This window comes from Protopterus annectens, chromosome 1.part0 (genome assembly GCF_019279795.1).
Source record: "Protopterus annectens isolate FY-2018-M chromosome 1.part0, PAN1.0, whole genome shotgun sequence".
NCBI lineage: Eukaryota > Metazoa > Chordata > Ceratodontiformes > Protopteridae > Protopterus > Protopterus annectens.
Genome location: NC_056725.1, coordinates 1,645,692,920 through 1,645,704,414, shown reverse-complemented (window position 1 = coordinate 1,645,704,414; position 11,495 = coordinate 1,645,692,920). Strand labels below are relative to the sequence as shown.

The 11,495-nt window shown below is 38.0% G+C and overlaps 1 protein-coding gene across 1 annotated transcript; it reads right to left on the bottom strand.

The window, feature by feature from the left end:
• Positions 1–1,064: 1,064 nt before the first annotated feature.
• Positions 1,065–5,002, bottom strand: ELFN2 (extracellular leucine rich repeat and fibronectin type III domain containing 2). Its single transcript, XM_044068244.1, has one exon. It carries the CDS (start codon positions 4,821–4,823, stop codon positions 2,472–2,474), a length of 2,352 nt encoding a protein of 783 aa, XP_043924179.1. The 5' UTR covers positions 4,824–5,002; the 3' UTR covers positions 1,065–2,471.
• Positions 5,003–11,495: the final 6,493 nt, after the last annotated feature.

The window sequence follows — 11,495 nt, the reverse complement described above, 5'->3', positions numbered from 1 at the left end:
AGAAAATAACAGCCTTCTGGTCATGAGCTTGGAAATACATACTCTCCAAATATTCTTGTTGGAAGTAGAGGTAAAGCTGGATGTCATAGTTATAATGAGAATATGTTAAGCCACTGTTCATTATGAGATTCCAAAAAGGTAACAGCTATACTGTAAGCAAGATAGGTCCTAAAAGTCAACCCTGTGGCACTCTACAGACAACAGGTTAGAGTAAATAGGTGTGAATGCCAGAATATACCTTCAGCATATAGCCAAAGAGGTAAGAGATAAAAGAAAAACCTTAAGTCTTTACAGAAAATGCCACAGCGAGTTCTTAGATGCTCAAGCAATTCAACATCATCATCATCATCACCATCATCTGTAGTATCAAATAAAGTAACATCCAGGAAAAACAGTAAAGAACCCACTGGGGTCTATCCATTAGGAGATCACTGAGTACTCACATAGAAAAAGTCTCAGTACTTTATGGTATTTTGGCACATCTAAAGCCAAGAGGGAATTGAGTTCATGAGCCCATTAATCACAAGATAGGATTCAATTTCTGTACAGATAGCCTTTTCAATGACTTTACCCAAAAATGGAAGGTTCAAGATAGGGCAGTAGCAGCTAGATGCACTAGGATCCAAAGCAGATTTCTTGAGGATAAGGGTATCTTTTGTTTTCAAGGGCTGAGAAAAGTTAACCATGACAGCAAATAGAATCTGCTAATAAAACAAAAGAAGAAATAGTCATAAGTGACTGATAAAAACAAAAGCCAATTATCAAAAACTTTATAAAAGCTGAATGTTTTAAAGCAGCACACAAATAAAACAATGCGAACACATGCATCATCTTATAGAAGCAATCAACTAGCTTGAAGTAGAAACATGACATTGAAGATGATGATAGTTATGTTTCATTTAATGATAGAGGAAGCACTGTGGGTACCTGATTAAAATAATAAGATCTCTGCAGCTTACCAGGAAAAAAACATAGGCACTACTGCACTTTAGGAGATGAATTAGTTTAAATGTACATGTCTGTCAAACATCCACACCTAATTCTATTAAAAAAGTGAGCTATACTACAAAAATGCATGTGAAATCGTTGCAAATGCCATTCAAATAAATCAATGCTGTTCAGCTGCAATAAAACAATTACAACACACAAAATCTATTCATTTTGAAGTGATGATGGTTTCATGTCAGCAAGAGTGTAAACTATTTTCTAAAGATTAAAAACAGAGCAAACTTGCTCTGCACGTTTCTTTCAGAGCAGCTTCACAGGATGGCAAACTTCAGGGGAAAATATACTAGCCACATAATCACCTATTTGCAAAAACAAGTGGCTGATATGGTGCTGCAATATCTACAAATAAAAATATGTCACCTAAGTTTGAAAATATGTAAGCTCTTATTCCATTTTAGCAATGTTTCTTATTGTTCCAGAGAAACATTGAGTACCTTGAAAACTATACATCGTTTCTACTTGTTGAAAATAAACTGGTTTTATTAGCTAGTATTATTGTTGTAGCTAAGAAAATAAACAGGTAAATTACAAATATAGTTTTATAAATAATCCATAAATAATTCATGCATGTATCTGACTATGGTCCTGATATTTTGCTGTCTGCAGAGCAGTAATACAAGCTGTACTGTGGAGAAAACAACGTCTGCATGTGTGATGGGGAGAGGAGACAGTGCTCAAATGTAAAATGGTCAGAATTTCTGTCTACACTCTATGAGTGCACTCTGCCAAGATGCAAAGCGCAGATAAATAATATATCTGAATAGCTGAAGGAAATAAAATAATATAATGCATTTTATAGGGGAGCACAGCAAAAACAAGCACAGTAATGCTAATTTATATGTTTACAAGATTGTAAAAAAAGCGAATAAGTAATAAGAAATAAAAAATTAATTGTGGCTAAAGATTTACAACAACTTTAATGCTTTAGTAACCAGCATTGTTTAATTACCTTACGTTTTTAACACAAAGTGTCAGCTATACTGCTATAAAAGTATGATATAAAAATGGGAGTAGGTATGAGCTACATTTCTAAATTAAGTGGCTTACAAAATAGTTTACAAATGTTTTAATATGTGCATATTACAATGTGTTAATTTGAAATGTCTTGTTGATAAATTATAATGAAGATAGCATGACACTTCAAAGAAAAAAAAAAGTTTTAGAATACGATGTAAGTATAAGACCATCACCTCTTTCCACAACAAAGAACTCAGAAAAAAACTAACTATATTTCTGGAACAGAGATGAGCTGGTGTAAAATGTCCTGTAAAAAAGATACTGTATTCCAACATTCCCCTTCAGTGACCATAGGTACTGGAAAACCACCCTCACTTCGGCCATTAACACTGAAGAGCAGGCAGTAAGTTCCTGCTGTTCTAAGTAACAGAGCTAGCCCCAGTCACACAGTTGGACTTCTGTTATGTAAACTTTATAAATTTCACAGTTATGTGGTAAAATGTGAGTCACAACTTTTGCTGAGCAGATACTCCTTTCCAATAATCTAAAATGTCATGCAAATCTTCATCTTTTGCAAATTGGACTTTTTTCCTCAAGGCATGCCCAGCTGCCATATATACTTCTTCCCTGTGGTGTTTTTTATAAGGACGAAATCGTTCCCATATCTTGTGAGTGCTTTCTGAAGAGTATTCAGGGCTGGAAGAATACCCTGAAAACTGGTGCCTAGGAGAAAGCTGAGAGTAGGCAGAATCTCTCTTGGATCGTGACAGAGGTTTAAGAAAGGAGGCCCTCTGGCTTAGAGTGTCCGAGTTGTCCTCATAGTGCAATGCAGGAAAGGAATGACGATGTTCACTACAGTGATATGAAGGCTTGACGTCTAAATGATGGATTCCTCCAGGTGATACTAAAGGAAGCCTTTCCATCGGCCCAGTTTTTGGGCTTCCTTTCTCAATATATTTGGAATCAGACTTCAGAGGAGGATCTGAAGCATCAAGACTGAAAATACGTGCACTTTTGATAGAGCCGCTGGAGGATATGCTGCAACGTTTTTTGATTGCAGCATCTGCACTGAGTTGGCGCTGCAAGGGATGAATATTGTCTTTGTATGGAGGAGGCAAAAAACTCGGCCTTTCCAAATGACCAGTAGCAGAGACAGGTGCAGATTGACATTCAAATGGCAACTCAGAGTCTGTGCCAAGAAATGAGGCAGAATCTAGTTTTAGAGCATCAATGCAGTTGTTAATTATTTGGTTTACTTTATCAACTTCCTTTGCAATTGTTGAGATCTCTGCAGCAGATCCCTGCCCATTGTCCATATCGACTAAGTCATCCTCTCTGTGACACTGCTCTGAAGTCTCTCCTGTACGAACTTCAATGTAATTTCCCTTGGTGGTCCTTGGAGTATCACATCCTTCAAAAGTTTTAAATTGTCCTTTGTCAACAATAGCTGATGGCACTGCAGACATCCTGGAAGTGGGTATTGACAGTTCATTTAACTTGTGAGAAGAAGGAACTATGGATATGGTATCTATATCTGATCCATACCGCATTTCAAGAATAGTCTTCTTTACATCAATGGATTTTTGCTTTTCTTCTTGAATTCTCTTTTTTCTAAGACAGTAATAAACTGCACCAAGCACAATAACCATTCCAAATAAGCACCCCAAAATTGTCATAATGTAGTGAGTGGTAGTTGACGTGGTTTGAAAAGGGTCTTTTATTTCATAATTCCGAGTGGCAAAGGTCAAACAAGTATGGTTAAACCTCTTTGAATTACGAATGGAAGCAACACAGAACGTATAATTGCTATGAGCCTTCAGTTTCTCCAGAGTTATTAGCTCTTTTGATTTCTTTAGGTTCATGACATCTGACATGTAGCCATTATTATACTGGACTAATATATACATTTTGCTGTATAGAGATGGAATATGGATCATCAATGTAGCAGTTGTTAAAGTCAAGTGGTGGAGTTTTATAGTTGGACTGGATGATGAGTCAATTACTGATGCTGTTGTTGTAGATTCTGCTTTGAGACCATCCTCAGGGATAGACCCAGAGTAATCATCTGGATTGCTATCTATGTCATATGGAGTAATAGTAGGCTGAGATGGTAAGACTCCATCCCGACAAAGGGACTGCAGGATGGTTACTGCATTCTTGTTGTGGAAAGGCCTGGGACTCAAAAGTGGGTAGCCAGCAAATTCCCGAGGTGTCTCACACTGCAATCTGTCGTACGTTTTTGAGACATTATTAAATATAGCAAGCCAATTTAAGAACCCATAAAGTTCACAGCCACAGTGGAATGGGTTTCCAGCTAGTTCACAAACCATCAGTGCACCTAGCCCAATAAATGTATTGCTGTCCAACTTAGTCAACCGGTTTGAGGACAAATCAATACTAATTAGACTGAGACACTCATAAAAAGCATTGGGAGAGACAACTTCAATTAAATTATGTTGAACAAACAAAAACTGCAGTCTGCTTAATCCCCTCAACATGCCTTCTGTCAAATTAGTGAGTTTGTTGTAGCCCAACTGCAGGATTTGCAGGTTAGACTGTCCTAGAAATGCTCCATCCTCAATGTAGAATATTTCATTCTTGGTCAGATTGAGATCGGTAAGGTTTCCAAAGCGACTGAGAGAGGAGTAGAGAATAATCTTGAGCTTGTTTTCATTAAGACGCAAGTCATGAACAGTGCTGTTGATATGTTGTGGAATGGTCTCATATGGTGGCTGATTCTGGCTGCATATTGCCAGCCATACATAACCTTTGTCCCCTTCAATTAACCAGCAGTCAGTATGAACACTTGGAAAACTAATAGCTAAAACAATAGCTATCCATAATCCAGAGCGTAGCATTTTGAATGTTGTTAATATAAATGTTAACAGTCTAATAGGATTTAGAAGATAGCTAAGAAAAGACAGCAAAACTGAGTCCTGATTCTTGAAATTATTATTTCCATCAAGAACGCAGAATAAGGTTTTCAGTCAGAATCCTGTTGGAAGCATTTAAACACGTCTCTTTAATGAGGAACCTCTCAGAATCTGAAAAAAAAAAAACAGAAAACCATTTTAGCAAGAGCTTTTGTCATTTTTTACAAATGATAATTATCATATATTCATTGTCTGCAAGAGACAGATATTCCACATAATTGTAACTACAATTAATTAGTCACTCTGTACTGGCAACTGAAATCCTAGGAACCCAAGTGGCTCAAACCTCTTTTCTTAAGAATGACTTCCTTAGTTCATCTTGTGAAAAAGAGTGGTGTGCCAGCTGCAGCTAATAACAACCAATGTCACTTTAACGAGTAAATGCAAACAAATGAGCTCTTCGTTTAGTAGGAATGTGGCAGTCCATCTCCTGAGATATCTCTCAACCTGCTAGTACAAGAAATCTGGACAAAGTCTAATCTAATAATGGGGAGACAAAGACCCCAAAACTTGGACGGTTTTAAATATTGCCGTTGCAAGTTAGGAAGTTGCTGTACTAATAGCATTTGTGTTAGCATTCATTTTTCTGAAGGATATAAAGTCTGAAACTCAAATGGATGTCATTGTTTTATGAGGAACAGACTAAAAATATGATGCAAAAATCAGGACAGTTGAGAGGTATGGCCCTGAGTAACAAAAAAGGTACTAAGATATTAAGAAACAACTCTCGTACATCAATTATTATTAAACTTCATCCCTCTTATGTGCCTTAATTTCAGAAATATCTGAAAATGGCTGCCTACATATTTAACTGCACCATTTCTGTTTCCTCCTATGAGCTGTCTGTATAGCTGCAGATCATTTTTCATTTCAGTCCCTTTGGCCCTTGCAACATGTTTTGCTGTATTGTAATACATATCTGTCTATATCTGGTCTATATTATATACTCAAAGCTTTAAGTAATTGAACATCTAAAGCTGGACACCTAAACAGTGAAAGCTATAAACATCGAACGGTCACCTCTGCAAATTTTTTTGTAGGGAAAAAAATTTGTTTTGCTGGAGGAAAAAAACATTTTTCAAACCCTAATTGAGTGGGGGGATTCACCCCCCACACCCTCCCCAACTGAATATACCAAATCTGAGATTGCTCTATAGTGGAGAAAACAGCAGATTCCCGATATTGGCCAAGCAATTTTTTTTCCCTACGAAACAATTCACAGAAGTGTCAGTTCGATGTTTTCAGCTTTCGCTATTTAGCTGTCCAGATTTAGGTATTCGATTACCTACATTTTCAATTACCTAATATAGACCCTCTATATCTGTCTATACACACATATATATATATATATATATATATATATATATATATATAAAATATAGATATATGTAGATATAGACATAGTATAGATATAGATATATATCATTGTAATTGTTACTATTAGTACAATACCTGCTAAACATTTGTTTCATGTAGTTCGGTTGATGCTCCAAAAGATAGCAAGAAAAAATATTTGTGATATAAGATATTACTGTATAACACTATTCATCATAACTTGTGCAAATGTTATTTATTCAAATATGCCACATGGTTAAAAAGTTCTTCATTATGCAAATGCACCACATTTGCAGACATTGAAATACATACTGTTCTCTCAGCTAGCATATCATGACACATATGAAGACTGCAGTAAACAGAGCTCTTCTACAGCTGCTATCATGGTATATGTTACATGAAAGAAAAAAGACTGTTGGAGATCATGTCCCTGTGTCTCACAGCAGCAGCAACAATATCAATATCAGCTCAACTTGTCTGAAAAGATTTTAGATTAAAATAAACTAACAGTCTTTTTGGATAAATGGCAAATGAACAAAGCACTATGCTGAAATTATACTTTCAAAGATGAAATATAGTTTTATGAACTATCAAGTGGTTGGTCAGATATTATGATTTTTCTAGTTTCATTTTTTAAGTATTTCAATAGAATTAAACTTCAACAGAAAGTTCTTATTATTTAAAAATGTGGCAGAGATGGGGTGATATGCAAACACTATTTTGTATAAATATTAGATTTTTTTGTTACATACAGAAAAATCATCAGGGACAATACATTTTCTTGCTACAGAACTGCAGCGGGCTGATTCAGACAGCTGCACAAATATTTCATTATATCAATCAGCCCAAACAAATGCTCAGTCAGGCATTTATAGAAAGGGAGTACAATGTGTTTGTTATTCACTGGGGACACTTTTATTACACAGGCATAATAATAAATATAACATTGATAGGAAAATAAACTAGTTAGGTATGGGCAATTGTATACTAGCCATATAATATGTCTGAATGATGGTTATGTTGGGATTTCCTCACTCCTGGGCTTAAAGCTTGGTAACCTGGGCATGTCAGACATGTGCATATCCCATTACAACCCACAGCCCAACATGGTATATTGTTATACTGAAGAATCATATTTAATGAAACTGCAAATCCTTTTGTCTTCTGAATGTAATCGTATATATAGGCAATGATTCCTAGAATTATGCGAAGTCTCATATCCAAACAGCATTATGAGGTCCTTTAGGAAAAACTACCCAATATACAAAATGCAGTAAGGAAAATGAAGTGGCAGTAACACTACTTCTATTTTAATAGGTTTGAATACTAACAAGTTAATTGTCTATCCTGTATCTGTAAATCTTATCAACACCCCAGAAAAAAGAATGAGAAAAAAGAAAGTAAGAAAAAAAAACTGCAGCTTTAAGATGCATTGAAATGCATATTTTTCAATGTTGATGGACTAAGGGGGGAGGGGGAAGGCAGTGATGTCAAGTGAATGTTGGATTATCTAGCTATGTGAATAATGGCACTTATATCATATAAGCCTAAGCACATCTAAACATTATTTATACAGTTTGTACAAGGACACAGAATATGAATCCTGATCAGATTTATCATTTAAACATGTTTTACTTATCAGTGCTTTTAAGTACTACTCCACAACAGCTCACTTACTCTGGTAATGAAGCTCCTCTTATGTAATGTTTTCTAATACCAAACTGCAAACGTGCACCAGATAAAGTTTTTATTTCCCTAGTCATTATTTGGTTTGCTGCAGGATTCCATACCATAGTGTGATTGTTATTATCGATAAGTCCTGGGGCTGAAACAATTACATGAATATAATGCATAAAACATAAATAATTTCTTAACATGTCTGAAATAAATGTTCTAACCAAACTCTTCACTCTCATAAGCTGTTCCCCAAAAATCAGGATGTAGCAGGCATTTCCCCCAATGGAATAGTAGTCAATGTCTCTTGAGTTTAATTTCTGTTGTCAACAGATCTTTCTTTGTCCAGCTTATGCTTAGAGCTCTTAGGCTACTGACAATTCAAATGCTGATGATGCCACATAAGAGATACCACCTGAGGGTTCTTCAGCAGATCATTAGAGTGTGCTTCTTTCAAGATTTAAATTACTCCAATGCACTTATCAAAACATCCACAGCATCCAGAAGAAGTATGAATTGATGGCTTCACCCTGCCAGGCTATTTTGTTCCTCAGCTTGCCAGAATTACAGTGAGAGTAAATGATTTCACATTATGAGAGAAGATGGCTCTCTGTGCCATCCAGTACAAGGACATTGGTGAACACAAAATTTCACATCAGTTATTTAGATGTACCAGTACCTCTGTTTGCCTTCTGAACTCAGTAAAATTAGATTCTACAAGATGTTTCCTCTTATTTTGGAAATACTGCAGTATGATGCGCACCAACATGCAGGAAACATACTCCAACCATCTCTACAGAAACCATGAGAATCTCCAAGTGGGCATTCAAGATCAAGATATTTTCTGCATTTCACATTCTAGGGGACTCGACTGCCTGACAGGCAGTCCATGCTGGTACTTCATGATGCCCCATGAGTATTCCCTGATGGCAGCAGTGCTTTTCAGGTAGTGAGTTTGCCTAGTGTGAAGTCCTTTGCCTATGTTACAGACAGTACATTTTGGAAACTTTTATCCTTAAAAGCTCTATCAGTGACAAGGGCAAAGTGACACTAACACTAACTTCACCCAAGGGCTTCCTCAGTGTCTTGTTTTTGCCTGGTTTCTTATCAAAATTTATTTCCAAAGACAGGCATTTAAGGCTGTCAGTGATTTTGGACACTGTTTACCCAGTCAAATGTAACTATTTATATTTCAGTAGTTTAATCTGTTCATTGTATTTTTACTGCAGCATGAGAAATTATTACCACTTACCCAAGTCTCTGCTTTCTGAAGTGGATAGCAAGGATAATCCCACTACACTAAATGTGAGAGTGAAAGAATGTTTACCTAGAGTGCCTTATACCATTTCTTCTTCCCTTTGGACATCCATTTGGAAGAATTTAGGTTAAGATTGAAAAGATGTTCTCAACCAGCAGATATGTTCCTTTCCTCGCCAATATTTTATGGTCCTTCACTACACCATATAACTTGTTTCTGTATTCTTTGTTCATAGGTTCATAGGTTCATACTAGGCTATCTGCCTGAGGGCATTTACAAGCCTAGCCCATCGTTTTGTGGCTTCACCCCCTTTAGTATGGGGAACTATACCCATTATTTTGCTGTGCCTCTGTCGAGCAGTGACACTGAGGTAATCCCTGGGGTATATCTGCGATCTCCCATCCATTGGTCAAGATTTCTCTTGAACAAGGCCAGCAAGGTGCTCTGCCTCACATGTACCGGGATTTTGTTCCACAGCATAGGGAGTCTTTGGGTGATGAATCTATCCCTCCAGCACGTCCTATTAATAGCCGTGTCGAGGTTTAAGTCTCCCCCCTTGTGGCTCTGATGGATCTAGATTTTTTGAGGTGAAGCATATTCATCAAACCTGGGTTTGACATGGCCTTGTATGTCAGGCAAAGGTCACCTCTGAGCAAGCGTGCGACTGAATAGAGCTGGAGTTCTTTCAGTCGGGCAGCATAGGACAGATTTTGAGACCCTTTATCCTTTTGGTGAGGAACTTTTGTGGCCTCTCCAGCTGCTGCAAGTGTCGGGTCAGATACATTCAATGGGGCATTGTACTCAATCATTGGTCTGATGAGTGATGAGTAAAGGAGACTATGACCTCCTTGATCTAGATGAGAATCCCTTCATGATAAGGTGGGCAATGTAGAAGGTCTTCCTAACTACTTTAGCTACATGGGTGTCGAATGACAGACTACTATCAACCTGGGTCCCCAGGTCCCTGATAACTTCTTCTGTGCTCAGTGGATTGCCACCTATTTGGTAGCTAGGGGTAACCTTGTTTTTCCCAAGGGTATGACTATGCATTTTTGGCATTTAACTTTAGGCCATGGCTCTGGCACCAGTTATCCGTTTCTGTGAGACCCTTCTGAAGGATATCTGTGTCAGATGTGTTTTCTACTATGGCACCCAGTTTGCAGTCATCTGCAAACTTTGTCAGCCATAACCCTCTGTGTTTGCTTGTACTTGAAAAGTAGATGCCAAACAAGAGTGGGCCCAGGACTGCCCTGTGGGACACCACTTGTGACAGGCTTTGAGTCTGACATGGCGCCAGCAACTCTGACCCTGTGGGTTCTGTCACTCAGCCAGTTTGCAACCCATCTTGTGATGTATGGGTTAACATTTAAGCTGATGAGTTTTCAATGATACCCGGGGGTATTGTATCGAAGGCCTTAGCCAGATCGAGGTAGGCTGTATGGACTGCCTTTCCCTCATCAATGGCTTTGGTGACTGTTTCAAAAAAGTCAACCAAGTTTAAAAGGCATGATCTGCCTTTGACAAAGCCAAACTGGGTTGGATCCAAAGTCTGCAAATTCCCTATGTCTTTATTTATGAGGTCCATTATGATCCTCTCCATGGCTTTGCAGATAAGGCTTGTCAAGCTAATGGGCGGTAATTTAGGGTCGGTGGAGGCACCGCCTTTGTGAAGTGGGACCACAGTTGCAGTGCGCGCAACTCCTGGGTGCGTATCCAGAGGTAAGACTTTGATTAAACAGCTGTCCTAGCTGTGGGTTTAATTCCTCATTGAGTTCGTGGAGCACACAGCCGGGGACACCATCAGGTCCCATGGATGCTGTGTTGTTTGCTTTGGAGAGGGCAGTTCTCACTTGGGCTGGAGATGTTTGGGGGCTGCAATCGTTTGGTATAGATATCTCTCCTTTGGGGGGAGGAGAAGTTTGCACTGAACCTGTCAGCCAGTATGTTGGCAATGTCTGTAGGATCAGTAATCTTCACATCATTTTGAACTAGTTCTGAGCATATCTGGGAGTTTCCTCCTAGGTTTCTAACATAGCTAAAGAAGGCCTTATGATTGTCTTTTGAGTCTTTAGCTATTTTCTCTCGAAATTTTGGATGATTTTATGAGAGCTCTTAGTTTTTTACTTATAGTGATCAAGGGTGTCTTACCTTTTAAGGATTTTGCTCTATCTTGTAGTAGCTTCCTCCTTTTGTTGTAGAGTTTGTTTATGGCTGGGGTCCACCAGACTGGACGCTTGCCTTTGGTACAAAGAGTCTTTGTTTTGCTTGGGATTGCCTTATCCATGCAGTCCTGCAGGTGCTGGTAGAAGGCATTTGTAAGTGATTCAGCG